The sequence below is a fragment of the Harpia harpyja genome, chromosome 20 (assembly GCF_026419915.1).
Source record: "Harpia harpyja isolate bHarHar1 chromosome 20, bHarHar1 primary haplotype, whole genome shotgun sequence".
Lineage (NCBI taxonomy): Eukaryota > Metazoa > Chordata > Aves > Accipitriformes > Accipitridae > Harpia > Harpia harpyja.
This window is the reverse complement of record NC_068959.1, coordinates 12,698,555-12,719,435: the sequence shown is the minus strand read 5'-3', so window position 1 is coordinate 12,719,435 and position 20,881 is coordinate 12,698,555. Positions and strand designations below refer to the sequence as shown.

Genomic DNA, 20,881 nt, shown 5'->3' with positions numbered 1-20,881 from the left:
TATGGTAGTAATAAAGCAATTTGAGTATCCCTGACATAGCATAGAGATTATCAAAGTTTTGGGTAACACCCCGGAAGGACAAGGAGTGATGAATGTGCAGATTTGAGCTGGCCCTGTATATAGTGAAGATTTGTTACAGAGATGCTGGCATAAACTCTTCAGCATGTTCTTCATACTGGCAAAATCTTGTGTGCTACATGAAGTCTCAACATCTGACAGCTGTGGTTAGGCTGTGTTTGGGAACACTTCTATGTAGTCTTAATAGGACTTGAAAGGGTTGTTGTGGTTTGAATCCATTTCCCTATTGCTCTCTGTAGAGTTGGGCATTCTCTTGCCCATAATACCTTGAATTTGAGGTATTCTAACAAATAGCAGCATATAATTTGTTAGCATGTGCATGTCCTTTGTCCTCAGGTTCAGGATCCCGTTTTCATTTGAAATGTCCAGGCTTCTAAAGCAATGAGTTGATCTGTTTCCACACGGGGAGCACACTCCTCCTTTGTGGACTTAGTTTTGGCTTCTTTGATGGAGAAAGTCGTTCAAATGATGAATCAATGTTCACTACTCAACACACTAAATGGAAAAATGGTGTAACTTTTGGTTGTATGCATCAAGGCTTATGGACAACTTTATGCCAATGGAACTAAGGAACCACTGGGGTTTCTGTGAGAATTTGCACTCAAGTGGGAATGACTTTCTTAATTCTGGTGCAGGATTTTTTTAATTTTTTTTTCTTTTAGAATTACTAGTGCTCAATAAAGAGAATTGTCCATCAGTGCATTAAGATTGGGTTCAAATAAAGCTATTTAATCACTTCTAAATTACCTGTAGCCTATTCTGGAAGATATAAACTGTCTTCTGGGTACTATCCAGATACATTTTTGATTGAATGTCAGGCTATGTTTAAGACTTGTCTGCATCTCTGGATGACAGCACAAGCTATAGCTGAGGTCAGCTTTGTCTGTATTTCACTGTGAAGAGGTTTCTGTTGCAAAAACTGAGCTGTTGCTCAGATGAATTCATACATTGACAGAATACCATGCTGTTTGGAGGGCATCCAGAACGGAAACTTGCTTGGCAAAGTAGTCTTTGATTGAGACTCTTGTTACCTCTTTAAAGCACAGTGCTACTACCTCAGTCACCAGAAATGAGTATATAAGCAGTCACATGAAGAGAAGACTGGCTTAGCTTGCAGTAACTGGTTCTTTGAGATCTGCATATATATTCCTTCACTCTCCCTTTTCCATGCTGTGACACCCCACCCCCCCTGTCACATGAGTTGTTACTCTTGTCCTTCCAAGGACAGAAGGTATGCTGGGTTCCTAGTTGCTGTCAAAGGCTCTCGCTTCTGTTCTGGCTGCCCAGAGCATCATACATGTGAGCATGTAGTGAACACCAGTTACTGTAAGGTAAGTTATTCCTGTTCCTTTTCCTTCTGTCTGTGTGACACGGCTGTACTGAGTCTCTGAAGAACACCACTGCAATCAGATGACAGTTTGACATTCAAGGGTATAAACATGAGACATTGCAGACAAGTAGAAAACAATCCTATGAAATTACATCCTGCTTCCTAGTGGCAATAACACATCTTGTTTTCAAACTGTTGGTCTGAATTCCTATTTGAGGAATGTGACATCCAGCTGGTGCATAAGCCTGTTTTCCAGTGCAGCAGTAGGTGTGAGTGAGAGATGTGTGTTTGAGCTAAAGGCTGGTGGCAAATGCTGGTTAGCTTTGGAAATGGATGCCAGGAGCTCTGCAATTCTGAGATGGAGGAGCATTTTCCCCTTTGAATGACCATAACTGATGTTTAATTCTCCTACTGTGAAGGTTATTTCTCATTTTCATCCCATATCAGTAAGTTGCCCTTGTGTTTATCTTGCAGGTTTCTGAGCATGGCGAGGATGGGACAAAGCAGAGCAGATCGGAGCAGGACTTGTCACTCCCCAAATCCTAGAAATTTTAGTTCATACGTACACTTGCCAGTGGCTGTGGGCAACCATTTACTTGGTGTAAAGAACTTAATATCAGTATAAACTGGCTCTGGGCAGTGTCAGTGATGCTGCACTTTGAGTTGTAGCAGCTGTAATTGTGAATATTACTGAGATAGTGAAACATGGTGTCCAGTTTTCTATTGCATTTTTTTCAAGTGGAAAAGTTAACTAATGGTTGACACACAAGTGGAGAAAATTGTGCATATGCCAATTTTTGTTACCTTTTTACTTTGAACTACACTGCTTATGAGATCTCATTGTTTTGGAAGAATGGCATGAACAGTCTTCGGCAACAGTTGTGATAATTGTAAATGCTCACAATTGTGCACTCTTTTCTGGTTATTCCTCCCTGGGTTTTGAAAGTTGTACACTTAAAACATTCTTAAAGTTGTTGGCTTCTATGTGCAACATACCAAGCCAGCTGACATGGTAGTAACCAAAGATTCCAGTTTTTAAGCGTATGAAAGACTCTGCCTGCTTACCTGTGCTAGAAATAACAGCATCTAAAGTGAAGACTTAAGAGAAACTTAGCGACTACTAGATAATCTTTAGGACTCTGCATTAACTCTATAATGTTCTTGGTATAAAAGGAAAAACAGCATATTTGTCACAAAATTTAGTTAACATCTTACAACTGAACCTGTATGTAAGTTGCTTAGATAAATGTAATCACTGTAAACATCTATATGATCTGGGATTTTGTTTTTATTTTGAAGCGGGAGCTTTTTGTTTACAAGTTCATTAAAAACTAAAAACTGTTTCTGTAAGGAAATGAGATTTTTTTTTTTTAATTTGCCTTGTTAATTCAGTTTAAGAAATCAACATTACCCTGTTTTTAAACCAAGTTTCGAGGCCATTTGTTAAGCAAAAGAAGTCATATTTCTTTCTAAATCATTTTAGATTTAGTGTTGTAACTCTTCCTCATTTTGTTTTTAAATAAATTTTGTATTTTTCCCTTGAGGGGGAAGGGGCAGTCTTGCATTTTTATAACTTGTTGTTTGAGACCAGCCCTCTATACTAAGATTGGATTTTTTTTAAATGAAATGGCATCTTTTGCAGATCTGGTATTGGCAGCCTCCGAGCATTGCCATGTCATGCATCGGCTGGACTGACTTGTGATTGCTAGTTTTGAGAAAAATTTGAATGGAGTATTTGGATGGTTTTAAACCAAGGCATTTTCTTTCAAGTTCTTGTGAAGTGGATATGACCAGATTTACTCTTGTTCTTGGGGACAGCCTCGCACCATGCAGAGTTCACATTGGTTACTGCCCCAGGCTGTCTTCCTTCTCACTCCTATTCTAGCCCAGCTGAAAGAAAGAAATACTTTTATTGCTGGTAATTCTTTAACAGTGTAATTTATTCCTTTATAGCATGTCAGAATAAATTAAAAAAATGTCTGAAAATGCTGCCAGATGCCTATTGTGTAAATGTTGTTTGTATGTTAGCTTTTTAGACAGTTTCCATGCATGTAGCAGAGTTCCTGCTCACAGTTCATATTTTTACTGTTTGAAAAGGTCTTTCATTTTTAAAACCATTTCTTCAAGATCATAATACTTACACTGTGCACTCTCTGTCATCACGGAGTGGTAATCTGGATCAAGGCCGCACTGTCCTGCGGTCACTATGCATACTCTCTTTACTAGAAGGATCTGCCCTGAGAAGATGTTAAACTTTAGCTGGAGAACATTGTGTGCTAATAAACATTTGTATAGATAATCTGGGAGTACAGGGAGGCAAAAAGTCTTCCGGGCTTCAGAGATATCTGTGCACATTTGGAAACTTCTCTTCTGAGTCAGAGTGGTCTCTCTCTGTTACCTGGAAGGTGGAAGAAGAAATGTAGCTCATTCTTCTGGCTAGGGTGTTTTTCTAGACTTTGAGTATTACCCCATCCGAATAAGGATGCTTTACAAGCAATGCTTCATATGAAAACTGGTATGTTTCTAAGAACTGGTATCTAGAATACTATGTTACGTCCTTATATATGATTTCTACTGTCTAGGCAATGCATCTGACAACATGCATTGGCAGAAGGGGAAGAAGCATCAATGGAAATGTCTTCTTGGCAGCTGTTTTCAGAGTGGCTGCTTGGAATTGTTTTGGCACAACTTTTCTTGCTTTGACATGAGATATTCGAAAGTTGGAGGAAACGATTTGGTTTCAGAAGAAATTTTTTCCTCTGTCCATTAAATTTACTCATGACTTTGAGGAGGGTTGTCAAATTTTAGAAACAAAACTGCCCTTGATAAGCACTGTAAGCAAGAACAGTTCATATGCTTGGAGTGTCAAAATGCATTGGTTTGTAGTTCTTAAAACTGCAAGCCTTGTCCTACGGAGGAGCATGGAGTCCAGTTAGTCTTTCAGACATGGTGTGTTAATAGAGTTTACTTCTGCACAGAAGTGCGGGCTTAAACTGCCAGCTGTGTCATGCTGCTTTGCAGAAAACCAGCCTGCACCAGACATGCTGAACAATGAACAAGATGGCAACCTTCCTTAAAGAGATGCTGTGATACTGAACACTCATTTGCTGTATAATCTATTTGGTTTGTAACAGACTTAAAACTGAAAGCATTAAAAACTATGTGGATCTTGACTTCTAGTTGCAGCTCTGCAAAGGTTTTGTGTTGGGAGGTTTATTCTTATCTGCTGTCCTGATGCAAAGTGAAAAACTCTTGTAAGCAATCCCAGGCCCTTTACAAGTAATTATAATTATAACAGAGGCTATAAAGCGCAAGAACTACAACCTTGTGCTCCCTGGAAAGTGCTAGAATTCAGGTAATGACATTAGGCTGTGACAACAGGTACTTAGTCATCTTACTAAGCTGTGTACGGGGTTTCAAAGAAATTTATTAACCTCCTAACAATTCTGAGAGGCATCCCAAGGCCACCTTTTAAATGCTTGCTTAATTTGGAGTGTGGAGTGCTCATGTGCAGCATACTGGTTCATTATTTTTAACCTATTTAAGCCATTCCTTGTTACAAGCAATTGAGAGCCTTTTTCTCTTCTCCCATGAAAGGCTCTGAAAGAAGGACATACTGCTCTACGTCTCAGTTATTAGTAATGTTGTTCTCACTGCCTTGCGTACTGTTCCATGTGGTGTTGGGTCTTGGCAATAAGTGATGAATTCAAGCCCTGGTTGTGTTGAAAACACTGTAGATAATGTAGCTAGATAATGTTTTTGGTAGGTGTGTCAAGCCTGTTCAGTGTGTGCTATCCTTTTTTTTTTTTTTGGCTGATTTCTATTGAATTCTATCTGTATGGGAGTTATTTTTCAAGCTTATGTGTCAGCTTGCTCTGCTCCTGCATTGTTCTGCCTGTTCTCTCAGTTGGCTTTTTCAGGTGCATTGCTTACAACTTGCAGGAACTTGTACGTGCTTTGTGTGCTGTGCCTTTCCTAAAACGGACTGCAGCAGAAGTGAAGGTGCCCAAGTCATAGCTGTGCTGCTTTGCGCAGGAGGTTGGGCTAGATGCTTCCCTGCAGTCATAGAATCATAGAATCATTTCGGTTGGAAAAGATCTTCAAGATCATCGAGTCCAACCATTAACCATGCCCCCTAAACCATGCCCTGGAGTACCCTGTCCACTCGCTTTTTGAATACCTCCAGGGATGGTGAATCAACCACATCCCTGGGCAGCCCATTCCAATGTTTGACAACCCTCTCAGTAGCTGGAATTTGTCTGTGATCCCAAGTTGGCTTTTTGCATAAGGCTTTAATTTCTCTTGACAGCATTCTCCGATTTAGAAGATTTGTTGCTTAGCCAGCTCCGCCAGCCCCATCTGCTCCTTAATCGCAGTGAAATGATTTCATATCAGCTTGATGTCATAATACAAGTTTACGAGCACAGCAGGCTCCAGACAAAAAGGAAAAGTGGGCTGGGAGGAAGAGCTGTCTGCTCAGAGCACTAATGCCTCTGGAAACATGAGGCAAGGGATGACACAGAGGAAGTGCCCACCCTCCTAATAGGGCCTGAGTGGAAGGACTGTGTTCATGGCATGTTCTAATGTGGAAATGGCTCTTTAATGTAATCCTTGTTATCCAGGGTTAAACAGGAAGGGGGGGAGGGTGGTACCAGGTCTGTATGCAAAGAATTGAGATTGACTTGTGCTAGGACGCAAGGATGTTCATCGTTCACAGCTGCATTAATGAAGCTTTTCAAAACGGACCCAGGACTGTGTTGTCCTTAGGCATGATGGAAAGGTGGTGTGTTATGGGAAGCCTGTGTCCAAAATACAGCACTGTGTCCTTGTTTTTAAAGGAACCACAGTGGGCTTGGCTGCTTTGCAAAGCTCAGTACTAAAGGTGTGCAGTCTTTTAAATTAAGATGCTAACTTGACTTTTTGCATCATGTGAGATGTGACTATTGCTACTGCTGAATTTGGGTAGTTGGAAATCAGGAGGAGCTAGCGAGTATTCTCACACCAGGCTTGAGTGATAGGTTTCCAAGTATTTTTGTCCATAAAATAACTGCAAAGGTGATGTAGCTCCTTTTTCAGAGAACAGCTTAGCATTTTGGTATTGGGGGCTGCTTCTGGAAGTACCTGAGCACACTCAGTCCTAACTTGTTTTCCCTCCCCTCCCCAGGATCCTTTTGTTCCTGTTGATAATGCAGATTGGTTTCTGTAAACACAGCTGGTCTTCATTTCTTTCTCTCTCCAAGTCTGAAGGATAGCATCAGTATGTGTAGCTGGTGGAGAAGTTCTTTCAGAGTTACTGTGTGCAGTGGTTGTGTCCCAAAGAGCAAGCTTCTGGATCCCTGCGCTGCTCCCTGTTCACCACCCTTGAAATAATAGTGAGCCTTGAGCTACTTTGCAGGTGATGGACTTTGAACTTTTTTTTTTGAATGAGAGCAATTTGAGATCATCAGAAGACCTTGAAGGAGTGTACATGCTGTCGTACAGGGTAGACTGGCTTTTGAGCTTTCATTTTTGCAGTCGAAGCCCCTGTGTGTAATGATAAATCTGAGCCTAACCCTTTACAGCCCTGTAAATACACAGGGCAGGTGCTTGACTCAGCACAATTCAGATAACTGGCAGAGGTGGGGCAGTGGTACTTGCATGACTCAGCTGTGCTTTGTTGGACCTCATAGTTCCCCAGACCAGGGGCGTGATGAAAAAAATCGTCCCTTTCCCTTCCTCAGACCTTGAACGAGTCCCTCATGTTGCTGTGGCACATACCGACGCCAAAGAAGCGCAATGGGACTTTTCCAAATGAGACCATCAGATGTGTTTAACTGAGAGCCCCCGGGGTTCTGTGGCATAGGTTACCCTGATGGCTGGCTGGCTGGCCCTCACTGCTGCACGTGCTTCTCTCGTGGTTTTTGTACACCAGCTGGTAACTGCTTATCAGCAGCGTGGGTAGTTTTAAAGAGCCTTGTGCCCATCTCTAGATGACTACAAGGACTGATGTTTCACAAATCCTGTTGTCCCCGTAGGTACAGTGGGCTGACCCCAGGCCCAGCTTGGGGCTTGCAGTTGGCTCCAGTGTTAAAAAGCAGTTTCTCGTGGCTGGCCTGCAGCTGGACCAAGCTGGCTGGCCTCTGCCTCTGCTGATAGGATTTACCAGATCTTCATCTGGTGGCAGCTGTAGGTAGGGCTTTGCCCAGGTCACCTGAGAGGAGCAAGGAAGCGTTTGCCTGCCTTGGCATACAGGCAGGTACAGTCAGGCAGTGGGGGAGGAGAGCAGAGAGGTAAAGCTAGAAACTGGTGCAAGTCCTTTGAGCTGAGAAAATCACTTGGGCAGCAAATAGATTCGTTCTTGTGTGCTGAAGCCTTCCAGCTGGCACAGCTCTGACTTGTGCTGAGCTCGTTCCTCCTCTGTGGCTGCCAGTGTGGCAGCAGCTGGTGTTGGGCCAGGACTAGGACTGTTTGCAGCAGGCATGTCTGGGTCGGGGTTACCTGGTGGGGCGAAGCCTGTGAATAGCATCAGGAGTGTTTGTGGAGCATGTGTTCATGTTCCTTCGGGGCTGACACTCGCATTACACCAGTTGGACCTCAGTGCTGCATGGCACTGTTTGAACAGCAGGTATGGCCAGAAATTCCTGCTGACTCACATCCTGGAAGTGCTTGCCTTCCTTCCCTGAGACTCCTTTCTTCTGGGGGAGGAAAGGCAAGGAACCCAGCTGTGACCATTCTTCCCTTGGGCTGCCCAGGAAGTATTAATTGATGGCTTTTATTAGATGGGCTCGTGCTACAATGGCCCTGCTGCGCTGCTTGTGTCTGGGTAACCGAGGAGCATAAATAAACCCTGTTTGCGTTGCTCCTCCTGCGTGGGAAGGTGCTGCTGTGCTAAAGCCAAGCTGACGTGGTCGTAGCGAGTTCCCGGCTAGCTAGCCTGAAGCTAACAAATCCCATAAACTGATTATGGGCGTAAGTCACTGCTCGGTGACCTTTCTCCTTCTCACTGACAGCTTTTTACATTGCACCTCTTGACCTTCCCCGTACCTGCTGGTGGGGGGCTCCCAGCCGCGGGGCAGCGCAGGTGGGACGTGAGCTGGGCATGGAGCCGTTTGCCCGCTGCTGGCCGGGGCTGGCTCACATGCCAGCAACCAGCAGGCTCTGCCAGAGTCTGGCAGCGCATTCCCAGGAGGCAAAGCACGGGCTTGGGAAGTTGATGCTGATTGGAAGTGGCTTGTTTTTGCTTCCCAACATGCAAACAGCTTGTGGGGTCCGATCTGTGCTGCACTCAGCCTTTCCTAGTGAAAGACTGTTGGGGTTTGTCAGCCTGCTGCTCCCACTCCTGTGTCTCCCAAAACCCCAGCTGCAGGCAGGGGTAGCTGCGTGGGCAGCATCCCTTTGGTGGCTGCGGAGAGATGGAATCATGGGACTGGACAGACTGGCCCAGTTGTGGCTGGGCAGCTCTTCCAGGGCTGGCTTTTCCAAGGAAGGAGTTGAACATGGGTGACAAGGGACACCTGGGCGTCTGCAGGATGTGCAGTGCAGGGTGTGTTTAGATGTATTTATGGCCCTTCACAGGGCGGGGAGCAGGGGGAGGAAGCAGTTGCTCTAACACAAGCTGGGTCCCAGTGCCAAGATCGTGCAGGCAGCTGCCTGCTCCTCTTTCCTAGAGAACTCTGGTGCGTCCCTCGCCTCGGGAAGTCCTGGGGGAGCTGCCCGGTCCCTGCCCCCATCCGCTGGCGAGGGAAAGCCTGGTGCCGCCTGCTTGCTGGCCTCCCACCTTCTCCCCTGCCTTGCTGTTCCTGGGGGCTCAGCAGCTGGGCAGGCTGTGAAAGCGGAGCCAGGGCTGCTCTCCTCGGCAGGGTTGCTGGGTGACTGGTAAACACAGCAAAGGCAGCGGCGGGGGGGCTGGCTGCCCTTTGCCCCCTCTTCCTGGAACCGGGGCACAGCCATGCCCGGTGGAGCCCGGCAGCCGGGGTGGCAGCGAGGGACCTGGCTTGAGGGGCACGTGGCCCTGTGCTTGGGGCACGGTGAGCCTCCGTTCATGGGCGAGAGCAGCCTGTCACCCCAGCCAGGCATGCGGCACACGCTGGTGACCCTCTGCAGGGCGCCTTGCCCAAGCCGAGGGGGCTGTTGGCTGCGGGAGGAGGCTTGTTTCTTGCCCCAGCATTCGGTTTGGCTGCCCAAAGGAGCTCCACTGCCGGAGCAGCCGTGTGCTGAGCCTCCCTGGGGCTGGCCAGCCCAACACAGAGGGTCCCAGAGCTGCCACATCCCTTTGGGCCATGGTGTCTATCAAACACCCAGTTTGCAGCAGCTTCTCTGTAACCTCTAGGAAGAAGTTTAAATACAAGATACTGGAGCAAGCGGGGCACAGAGAAGCCTATTGCACGCTTAACTCTTCGTAGGCATGACACGGTGGCTTGCGTGGAGTGTGGCAAGCCTGCGAGGTTCTAGCACGTGCGGGGCTCCAGTGGGGCTGTCGCCTCCAGTGCGGCTGTCGCCTCCAGTGCTGGCAGGCTGTGCCTCTGGCAGGTAATGGGAGAGGAAAGCTGTGCTGGGAGCAATCCGGCTACTCTAAATAGCTTGCCAGCTGCTGGTGTTTGTTAACATGGCTGAGCTGTGGGAATGTGGGGTACTCGGGATCAGTGTTGCCAGGGGAGCTTTGTGGGATGGGAAGGAATCCCAAACACCAGCGAACACTTTCCAGGAAAGAAGTGCTTGTGCCTAAATGCCATTTCTAGAAGGGCAGGGCAGCCTCCCGTGTGGATCTATAGCTGCTTTTATTCTCACTGCAGTAACTGAGAGCTGGGGCTGAAGTCCTGATCTCAGCCTCTCTGCCAACATCCTGGGAGCTAAAGGCTGAACCAGCTCCACGTCAGCTCTCTTGACAACTCTCCAGCTGCCCTGGAGCTGACTGCTGGCGTCTTGAGGGTGTTGCCCTGGTCTGGAGACCTGCAAGTCTACTCTGGAGTGGCTTCAAAAGTGTTGGCCCAGCCCAGAGCTTGGTCCCATCTGCACCCTGCTCCCCTTGGCCCCAGCTGGGTCCTCACCCTGGTGCCAGGGAGCAGCTGTGAGCATCCTGGCTGCGTGGGGGCAGCTGCTGTGGAGATGGTACTGAAACTGCTGCAGCAGCTCTGTCTGCTCCCAGCCTGCATGTCAGCATGCCCGGGGGACGGAAAGCTGGGGATGTCCTCAGCAGGGCCGGCTCCACAGGGCTTGCCCAGCCATCCTTGGACCTGCAGCTGCACGCCAGCAGCCTCTTTGGTAAAAGCCCTGATTCTGCTAAACCCCCCATGGATAATATTAGGTGAACGCAAAGCAGCTGAAGCCTTAAGATCATCCTTGTGCCTGGCTGCCAGGGCTGTGACAGTCCATGGAGCTGTGCCCCAAGTGGGATGGTTGCTGGGGGACCTGCCATGTCTTTTTTCCCCAAGAAAAAGGTTTTCTGCAGTGCTTTGAGTGTGGAGGGGGTTTGGAGGTATCGCTGTGCCAGGCTAGCAATGGTGCTGGAGGCTGGTTGAAGTGTTTAACAGCTCTGCTGCAAGAGCCTGTGAAGGAGACATGGGTGGTCTGGCAGAACGGGCAGAGCATGGCAGAACCGGGTCGGGGCTTGCCTCCTCTCTGGGTCTGCCAGGTCGGCTGTGTCTCTGCCTGCTTGGCCCTGCTGCTGCCTTTTGGGGCTTAGGCAAATGTCTGTGGTGCTTTCCATGTGGGTTCAGAATGAAGTATTGAAAGAGACCTTTTTGTTAACGCAGCTCAGTCTGGCGGCCCTCAAATCCACCCACCCAGTTCCTGGGTCCCCATGGTCCAGCTCGAGAAGTAGCACTGCTTTTCTTTCAGATGGGGAGAGAATAAGCTGCTCATTGCTTCAGCTTGCATCAGGAGAAGTGTGGCAGATCCCTAGTGTCTAGCCTGGTTTTGCCTAATAGCTGGAGTATGGAGGTGTTGCTGATGGAAAGCCGAGTGCAGCGTGGGAAGTGCTTTGGCTTAAAACATGTGAGCTGCCGCCCAGTCTCCTTTCTGCAGAGAGGCCTCCAGGTGCCGTGTCTGCTCCTGCCGGGGTTGGTCCGGGGCAGTTGGCTTTCCCAGGCTCTGGAGCAGGAGGGGAGGCTGCCAGCTCGGGCCAGCGCCATCTCTAGAAGGAGAGATACGCATCTGACTCGCACGTCCTGTTAGATAAGCACTTCTTTTAACACGCTTGCTGGGTAGGACCAACGCCTACCTTTCAAAGCTGCCATCGAGTTGAAGCACTGCTCCCGCTGTCGGCAGGATTTCATCAGGCGAACGTGTACTCTGGCTCTTCTACCCACTGGGGAACGTCTGCTCCTGCACTGTGAGGAGGCTCCAGCTCCCACCTCCCAGCTGAGAGCATCACCATGGCCCCTGGCAAGAGAGGAGCTGAGAGCCTCCCTGCCACTGCTGAGTGGGCTGCCCCTGCCCGTGCACCCTCTCTGTGCCTCTCTCCTGGTCCCTCTGCCTGCCTTTGAGGCACTGGGGCTGGCTGAGCCCTGGCTGGTGGCAGGGATGTCCCCTTGCTGGTGGGCTCAGGAAGGAGGGTGCAGTGTGAGGGTGTTTCCAGACGGGTTTTCTCTTCCCCAGCTATAAAAACTTTTAGGGCATTTCTTAAAATGCTCTGAACTGGCTTCTCTGTCCCATACTAATCTGGAGCTCCTGGGCTCGTCCTGTTTTGTGCCATGCCACCCCTAAGCAGCCAGCTCCAGCTCCTTCATCCCACTTAGCCCAGATTTTCTTCTAAATAGGTCACTCATTAATTGAGGGCAAGTACAAAGTTGCTCTGTTTCTCCTAGTCCTCCTAGGCTGGACAGACCCACTTCAGAAGCTGCGAGACCTGGGGCAAGGCTGAGTGATGAAATCCTCCGTGGCTGGTGCAGCTCTGGCTGGATTCTCCAGCTCCAGGACTTTGGTCGCTGGTGTGTGAAGCGGGGAGGGCAGGTCGGGGCTGACTCTTTCTCAACAGCCATGCGAAAGCCTGACCCTTGCTCGTTTGCAGGAAGAAGATAGTAAAAGCAGGAGTCTGGGTCGTGGCTGTTATGAGAGAGGGAGGAGTCCTGGTCGGGTGGGATGGGGTGGTACCCGTCCATGGCAAAGGGGAAACAAGTGCTGCATGTGTTCCTGCCCTTGAAAACTGCTCAGCACGGGGACGCTGGTGCTAGGCCAGGTGCTGGGGGAAGTGACAGCGGGGGTGCCGACCCCAGCACGGGCTCAGTGCTGGGGAAAGGGGACAGTGTGAGCTTTGCTCTTCACCTCCCTCATGGCGTGTTGTCGCTGTGCAGCGCAGACCCCACAGGTGCCCCGGCTGTAAGGGGATCCTGGGGCAGCTGGGCACCACAAGCCGGGCAGCCCGCAGGGCCCATCCCGGCAGCTGCCTGCTCCTGCCCGGCCCAGGCTCTGACTCCCAGTCTCTATGTGTGTGTTTAGCTTTCCCTGCTCGTTTCCATGCAAACGAGGGTGGAGGAAGGGAGCCAGCTGCAGCCCCTCGTTCCCGGCTCCCATGGACCAAAGTCCAGCTGGGAGCACAGCCACAGCCTGCTGGCAGCTGCGGGACCTTTTGCTGCCCAGGGAGAGGTCTGCTGGAGCGGGACAAGCCGTGGCTCAGGGTCCTGCCACCCTGGTTATGGCATTACCCCGCTCCTGGATGGTCTGGGGTGGCTGAAGCAGCCCCGAGCTTTTATCCAGCGCAGGAGCTGATCCCCAGCCCTGGGGTAGGGGTTAACGCAGCCTCGGGACCCAGTGCGAGGGCTCGGGCCGCTTCCCCGGAGGAGGAGGCAAGATAAAGCTGGAGCCTAGCCTGTGGCGCAGAGGTTGAGGTGCGCCTTGAATCAATATTGGTTCGCAACAGCCCGTGGGCGATCGCGAGGAGGGGAGCAGGGCAGGCAGCTGCTGCCCGCCTGCCCTCTGGGGCTGAGCCTGTGCAGCGAGTTGTGCGCGATCTCTGCGCTCAGGGCAGGGCCAGCCAGAGGAGGATCAAAGCCAGTCCTCGTCCCAGGCCCCAAGGGGTCTCGGGGAGGAGGGAAAGGTGGTGGGAAACTGCCCTGTTGGCGATGGGCTTGCGCCGCCTCGTCCCTCTCTGGGTGCGTTTTCCTTTCCCAGGCGGGTGGGGGGGGGGGAGCAGGGCAGGGCGAGCCGGCCCCACCTGGGTGCTGTGCCATGCCGAGCAGGTTTGGAGCTGCTGGGCCTGCTCGCCGGGGCAGGGAGGGCTGGGAGCTGCTGACGGAGGGGCTTTCGGGCGGTGCGTCGGTCTGGGGTGAGCGTGCAGGGCCGTGCCTCCTGCCCCAGGGCTGGGCTGGGCACGGCTCAGGGCGCCCGTGGGTCTGCTCCCCTGGGCCGGTGGGGCTGTGCCGTGGGGGGCTCCCACCGAGACCCCTCGTGCTGCCCCCCACCCCCGCAGCCGAGCAGGGTTACGTGGGGGCTGGCGATGCGGGTGCTGGCAGCACCCTGCCCGCTTGCCTACGCTTTGCTCAACCGGGACGTGGCCGCTGAGCTCACCCTGCCGGGTTTGGCACTGCAGGGCTTCAGGCACGCCGGGCAGGCTGGTAAGCACCAGCTGCCGACACAACCTTCCTGGGTGCTGACCCAGCAGGGCGGGCGGCTGCGAGCCCAGACTGGGAGCTAGGGTGGCCCTTCGGTGGGCACAGGCGGTCGCGTCCCCCAGCCCTGCACGTGGGCTGGCAGCCACCTCCGTGCTTGCACCCTCCTCCGTGACTCCCGCACGGCTGGACTCCTCAGGGCACCGTGCCTGGCCCCTTCCTCTCCTCCTCCAGCTTCCCACAAACACTAACACAGCTAATCCCATCCTGCTGCAGCAGCAAGAGTGGCTCAGCGAAAGCGGCTCAAGCCTGGCGGGGCTGCGTTTGCGGGCGCAGCTCCGGACCTGGGGGCCCTGGGATACTGTGAGCCCCCCAGGATCCGAAGGACACAATCCTGCCTGCATGGAGCTGCCCAAGCCCACATCCCCGTGTTTCCAGCATAGCTCTGGGGAGGTGGGGGGCGTGGGGCAGGGGGGATGCGCCGTGGAGGGCCCCTGGAAGGGCCACGCAGAGCAGGCAGGACCAGGGGTGCATGGGAGGGCCCCTGGGGATGCAGGTGGGCTCCGTTGCTTATCTGCCTCTCACTGGGTGCATGTGTGTATGTGTGCATGTGCACGCACCCTCGTCTCCTCCCAGCTCTGCTGAGCTCTTTGAAAATCTGCATATGCAAAAAGCGCTAATCCCGGGAGCCTTTCCCCAGCTCAGGGGTGTCTTGCCCTTGACAGGAGATAAGCCGAGGTACTCCAAACCACCTTGGGGCTAAGCACTGAAGCATGGTGGTACAGTGCTACAAGAGCCACGATGCTGAGCATGCTGGGCACTCAGGGCTGGCACCTCAGCATGTTGACACCATGCCAGCCTGTGGGAGCTTGGAGAAGGGCAATGGGATGCCCTGCTGTGGGTGCCGGTGGGAGCTGATGGGGTGCAGGCACGCAGATGCCAGTGGCCATCTGAGGGCTGTCATGCCAGCACCCACCGCCCTCTTGCTTAAAATCACCCTCTTTCCCCTCGGGCCCTGGCAGCGGGTGGCATCACCCGGCCCCTGCGGGGGCCCTGCGCCGGAGGCCAGCGCAGGACATGGGGATTAGTTTTAAGCCGATTGCTGCTGCCTGTTAGGGAAGTGCTGAGGTACTCGGCTGTGGTTCCCCCGGCAGTTGGTGGGTCACGGGGGGAGTGTGGCCACCGTGGGGCTGGCACTGCACCCCGGTGGGGCAGGAGGAGTTTTTGCCCCTTCCCCAATCCATTTGTTTTTGCCACCACAGCTTATAAGGGCTCATCAGCCTGATGGCCTCTGGGAGTGAGGGTGACCAGTCCCTGTCCTGCCCCAGCTCAGTGGCCTGGTGGGACACTCATAGGAGCCTCCTGCCCACCTCCACCCTGGGCACCTGCGGGGATGAGGGTCCCTGTGCTGGGGCAGGGATATCTGCGGGCGCTGGGGTTTGGCTTCCAGCACGGTGCCTCTTCTCTCTCTAGCTAGGCAGTAAGAGACCCCCAATATTTTTTTGGAGGGACGTGGCACACCACACATGGCTCTGGGAGGAGATGGAGAGGAGGCAGGGAAGCACAAGGGGGCCGTCCCTGTGGGCAGAGGAGGATTTATGGCTGCCGAGTTTCTGCAAAGACAATAACTGTGCAGGATTCTTGGAGGGGGAAAAGCTGCCCAAAAAAGGGAGTGTGGCAGCTCGGCCTCCCCTCCTGGGTGCTTTCCAGAGAGCAGGGAACGTGGGGGGCTTGTCGTGCCAGGAATAAGGGAGGAATGAGCATGTCTGCCCGCGAGCCTGGGGAAAGGAGCCCTGCTCTGCCATTACTGCCGCGTCCCAGCTCCCTCCTCCATGCTTGGGCGTGGGGCCATGCCAGCGGGTGCTGCTCCCAGGTGGTGCCGGCTGTGCCGGCTGACTCAGGACAACACCCTTCCCGGCATGGCAGGCCTCGCCGCGGCCGCCAGCGGCACAGGGTGGGCTGGTCCTGGGCCGGCGGTAGCACTGAGCCAGTGGAGGCTGAGCTGTGCTGAGCGTCTGAGCGCTACCCAGCAACTCCGTGCCAACGCTGTCTCACCAGTGGGGAAACTGAGGCAGGGAGCGTGCAACGCCGGTGACTGATGCCATGGTGGCATCTTGCCTGGGCGGCATGACTCCCCTTGCTGCCCTTGGCACAGAGCAGCATGGCTGCCCGCCCCAACCCAGCCCTGGGCCCCGGTGCTGCCCGGTGCCCGCTCTGCAAACCCCGGCGCTGCCCAGAGGCCCCAGCTGAGCCTCATGGAGGGGAGAGGCTTTGCTCCCCCATCCCATGCGACCCGGCTGTCCTCACCCCAGCTATCCTCATCCTCACCATCCTGGGGCTGGTAGCGAAGCCCTGTCTGTGTTGTTCTTGAGGCAAGGGACAGGCAGGAGATGTGTGCCTCAGTTTCTCTATCGGGTAGATGGGTCAGCGCTCCAGGCTTTATGCCCAGAGCTCCTGGAGCTGCTGGTAACCTATGTGCCTGGGGCTGGGGGAGGCACCCGGCGAGTCCCAAGGGGGACATTTGCTGAGCGTAGGGTCTCCGCTCTCCCCTCACAGCTGCTGGTACCAGTGCTGCTGCTCGGGTGGGCTTGGCAACCGCCCGGCTGAAAGCTGGTAGTGAGAGGTGGGGAGCCGAACACCAGCCCTGCTTTGGTGACAAGGAAGAGACTCGTGCTTCCCCACAGGGGCAGCTGGTTCACGGGCAGGCTAGAGGCAGGTCAGGAATTCTTCAGTTAAAGGGCTTTTTTTGGCCAGAAATTGCCAATATTGTCCAAACCTAAACCTCGCTCGGGGACAGGGTCAGCTGTGATAAATTTTCTGGCTGAAAAAAAGGGGGGAAAAGAAAGAAGGAAACAATCAAAAATCTCTGAGTTGGCATTTCCTGAACTAAGTGCCGTATTTTTTTAATTTGGGTGTGTGTGAGAGAGACATGGCTTTCCATCCTGCACCAGCATGTCATGTAACCCCCCCCCCCCCAACAACCAAAATCAAAACAAACTGCTTGGAAAAGGTTGAAACAGAGCAGTTGGAGCCATGGCAAACCAACAGTGCTGTCACGGCGCGGGGAGGTTGGGTGTGGGTTTTGGTTTGTCATTTCCAGACAGGTTTTGTGATTTCCACTTTTCTTCCTCGTGAGGGATGGGAAGGACTTTCCCCACCCCTGCCTTCTCCTGGCTGGGTTTTGGGGTGGGATCTCCTCACCCTCCCACCCCTGTCTCATCCACCTACCCAGGCAACCCAAACCCCACTGGGAGCCTCAGGAAACCAAACGGCAACAGCCCGGTGCCCCTTCCAGCTCCCCAAACGGGCTGCCAGCCTCCGGGTCCCGACAGAGCGGGCAGCCAGCACCGCAGGCAGCACCAGCTGCACGCAGGCATGGTTTGCCCGGCTCTTCCCTGCCAGCTGCGGGGAGGGGACGCCAGCACGTGTGGGAGGGTGCCCGCAGGGAGATGCCGGCCACGGGGAGCGCGGGCGATGCGCGGCCCTGCGTCAGCGGCGAGCCTCAGCGGGGTGGGCTGGGTGCTGCTGGCTGCACCCCGCTGAGTCAGCGGGACGGGCGCGGAGGCGGTTAGCCCTGTGGCGTTTCGGCACAGGCTGGGGTGCCGGGAATGGGCCGGGTGGGAACAGGGCTGCGTGATGTGCAGGGCGCGCCATGCCAGCGGCACGGCACGACGGCTGTGTCGGCATCACGTGGCTGTCCCTGGGGACCTGTCCCTGGTGTGGGTGTCTGTCCGCCTCGCGGGTGGATGGGTCTGGCTGCGTTTGGGGGGGGGGTTGGCTGGAGGATTAGGGCCTCTGGCCTATCCTGGCCGGGACGTGGGGACCAGCCCGGCCACCCCGCGATGTTCCTTGGCGCCCAGTGCTGCCCCTCGCCCCACACTGTTCTTACAGCCGGGAGGGGGCTCATCCACTGCTCAGCCGTGTACAGCAAGCGGAGCGGGGACAAGCGGGGTCCCTATCCCCACGGCACCCACCCGGGACAGGCTTTGACTCTCCCGCACCCAAGGCTGGCATCGGGTCAGGCAGGGCATGAGCTGGAGAGGGGGGACGGGGACAGCGGTGCCTAGGGAAGGAGGGGACACCGGCTGCTTCTCCGGTGACGTGGGGACGGTTCTGCTATTGCGTGGGGTGGGGGGAAGCCAGGCAGCCCCAGCCCCTGCAGGGCCTGCCTGCTGGGTGCTCCCCGCCTCCAGGGCTGGCAGGGCTCCAGGAGTAGGCAGGGCTGGCAGATAAGGCAGGAACGGGCAGGACTGGCGGGACTGGCAGGGTGGGCAGCCCAGCCCAGCCCAGCCCAGCCCAGCCCAGCCCAGCCCAGCCCAGCCTGCCTGCTCCGGCCTAGGCAGCACCGCCACCTGCCGTCCGCCCCGGCCTCCCTGCCTGCCCCTGCCTGCTGCACCTGCCTTCTCCCGCCTCCGTCCTGCGCCTGCCTGCACCTGCCCCTCTGCAGGCAGGCAGGCAGGCAGGCAGGGGCCCCGCGCAGGCAGTGGGCCGCAGGGCAGAGCACGCGTGGGGGGGGGGGGGTCCCGCTGCCCACCCTCCTGCAGCGCCGGCAGCGGCCCCGCGGGGCTGGCTGCCCCCGGGCTGCGGGTCGGGCCGGGTCGGGTCGGCGGGCCGGGGGCTGCGGTGCCGGCAGGGGTGCGATCAGTGTGGGGTGGACCTGCAGGGAGAGGTCCCAGCTCCCGGCCGAGGCAGCCGCTGCCCGGGATGCTCACGCTGCCCAGCGGCAGCCGGCACAGGGACGCGGTGCATCGGTTCCCTTTGCAGGAGCATGGCAGGGGCGGGAGCTGGGGGGATGTGGCAGGGGACAGCGCAGGAGGGAGAGAGCAGCCCCCCCAGGGGCTATGCTCCACAGGTGGTTCTTGTCCCCCCTTTCTGACCCAAACTGTGCTGGCACCAGGCTGTAAGCTCCCACCCTGCTCCCAGCCCCAAAGGACCAGCCAGGACAGAGTCACTTGGGAGTCGAAACCTTTATTGACCCCAGGCTGGCTATTGACCCCTGACACGCAGGGCAGGAGCGGTGTGCAAGGCCATCTGCCCACCAGCCGCATCCTCTTGCAGTGAGTGGCGACCACGGGGACATCCACCACCCCCCGGTGTGGGGCAGCTGGGGCTGCCTGGGCTGCATTGCCCACCTCCCCATGTTTGGGGTAGCCAGGGGGCTCCCCTCCCGCTCGCAGCCCCCCCAAGTGGCCCCGTACCTCGTCGACAGCTCTTCCACAGGCCGTAGCTCCCCACGGGATGGGCCGTCTCCAGCTGCCAAGCCGTGGCCCCAAGAACAGTATTTCCAGGAATCCCCAACGTAGCGCCTAAGGGATTCCTGGGAAAACTGGACCCTGAGGGCACGGCGACCCAGGCTTTCCACCAGCCCCACACGTCCTCGCTGCCGACCGGGCTCCGCACGTGGCTGATGGGGGGTGCCGCTGCCACGTCCCTGCTGTCCCCCGCACTGCACAAGGCTCCCACATTTCTGTGTCACCTATCCCACTGGTGCCCAGCACCGGGCCGGGGGTCCCGAGCAGACACAGGGGTCCCTCTGCTGCAAGGAGAAACCTCCCTACCCTCCTCTCCACCCTTGTTCTCTGCAGGGATCTGGAGCTTTGGGGTGAGCCCTTTCCTGTAGCCAGAGGTCAGCTCTCCTTGCGTCACTCGTCCCAGCAGGTGGGTGGGCCCAGAGGTCCCCAGGGTGTGCAGTTCCTCCCTTCCCGAGCTACAGTGCTTCATCTCAGACTCCCAATTGACCAGAGATGCAGCACTGCACCTTGGGCTGGGAGACATGAAGGAGCCCGCTGTCACCCTCGCTGTGGCTGGCACGCATCCGTGGGTTGTGCCACAGCAAAGCTGTGTGTCTGCCTGCCCGCTGGGTGCAGGCAAAGAGGTCTCCCCTTCCAGCCCCCACAGCCTTGTGCCCACATCCCCCGTGCCCAGCCCTAACATGATGGCAGGACAGACCTGGGCTTGGTAGCTCAGCATGGCCCCAGTTCTGCAGGGACAGACAGGGATAGGGACAGACTGGGGGGGTGGTTCTGCCCCCAAATCTCTGTACCCCTCCCCCCCCACCAAGAACCAGTGCAGAGCTGGGTGAAAGGGTGAGGGTGATGGGAGTCCCCCCAAGGGCGGCCACTCAGCAGGGCCAGGACACCCCAGGATGGTGTGGGGCCATGGGTGTCACACAGCACATCCCTCCCTTGCTGCCCTCTGCCCCTTCCCCGCCTGGGGAGATGAGGAGCATGTGCAAGCTCCTCCTGTCCCTGCCCACCCTTGTCCCTGTCCCAGTCCCCATCAGAGGAGCGCCTGCAGCTGGCCAGCACCTTGGCTTCCCAAGATCAGACATCAGCCTGATCCGTTCCCAGGGTGGCAGGGCTGAGCCCAGCCCTTCCCATGGACAAGGACCAGGGGCTGCGGGAGGGATGCTGCCTGGACCTTCACCCTCGGATGGGCTGAAGCCCATCCAGATCCAAGGGGCGAGGATCCAGGGGGAAGCAAGAGGAGAGGGAGGATGGAGGGAGCGGCCGAGCCCAAAAAATGTCTTTTCACAGGCAAACACTAACATCCTGAGCAGAGCCGAAACGTGATAAACAGACCATCTATCACAACCGAGTCCTGCTGCCAGGCCCCGGCAGCTGCGGCGCTCCCAGCAGCCTGACGAGAAGCAGATGGAGCATCTCCAGCGTGAGCCCCTGCATCCGGCCCTCCCGGCCGGGTGCACCCAGCTGGGAACCGGGGCAGAAACCATCCTGTGCAATGTGCCGGGCTCCCCCATCAGCTGTCCCTGGTTCTTGGTAGGAAAGAGTGGCGAAAAGAGCCCCGTGGTGCCCCATGCTTGCGGCATCCGTCAGTCGGGAACGAGGTTTGGGAGCAGCCTTGGCCGACGCGAGGTTATCTCCATACCAGCCATGGCCAGGAGAGCCCTGAGCTCCAGCCAAGTGTGGGAACAGCCACAGAGACCCAG

The 20,881-nt window shown here is 55.1% G+C and overlaps 1 protein-coding gene across 3 annotated transcripts in view; it reads left to right on the top strand.

Annotated features, from left to right (window-relative positions):
• The window catches only part of CSNK1A1 (casein kinase 1 alpha 1), a 38,009-nt gene extending 33,428 nt beyond the window's left edge, over nt 1-4,581 (top strand). For all 3 annotated transcript variants that reach the window (XM_052816134.1, XM_052816132.1, XM_052816135.1), the window contains one exon: nt 1,883-4,581. In XM_052816134.1, coding sequence (XP_052672094.1) covers nt 1,883-1,890 — 8 coding nt within the window. In that variant the 3' untranslated portion in view covers nt 1,891-4,581. The remainder of the gene's footprint in view (nt 1-1,882) is intronic.
• The last annotated feature ends 16,300 nt before the right edge of the window (nt 4,582-20,881 follow it).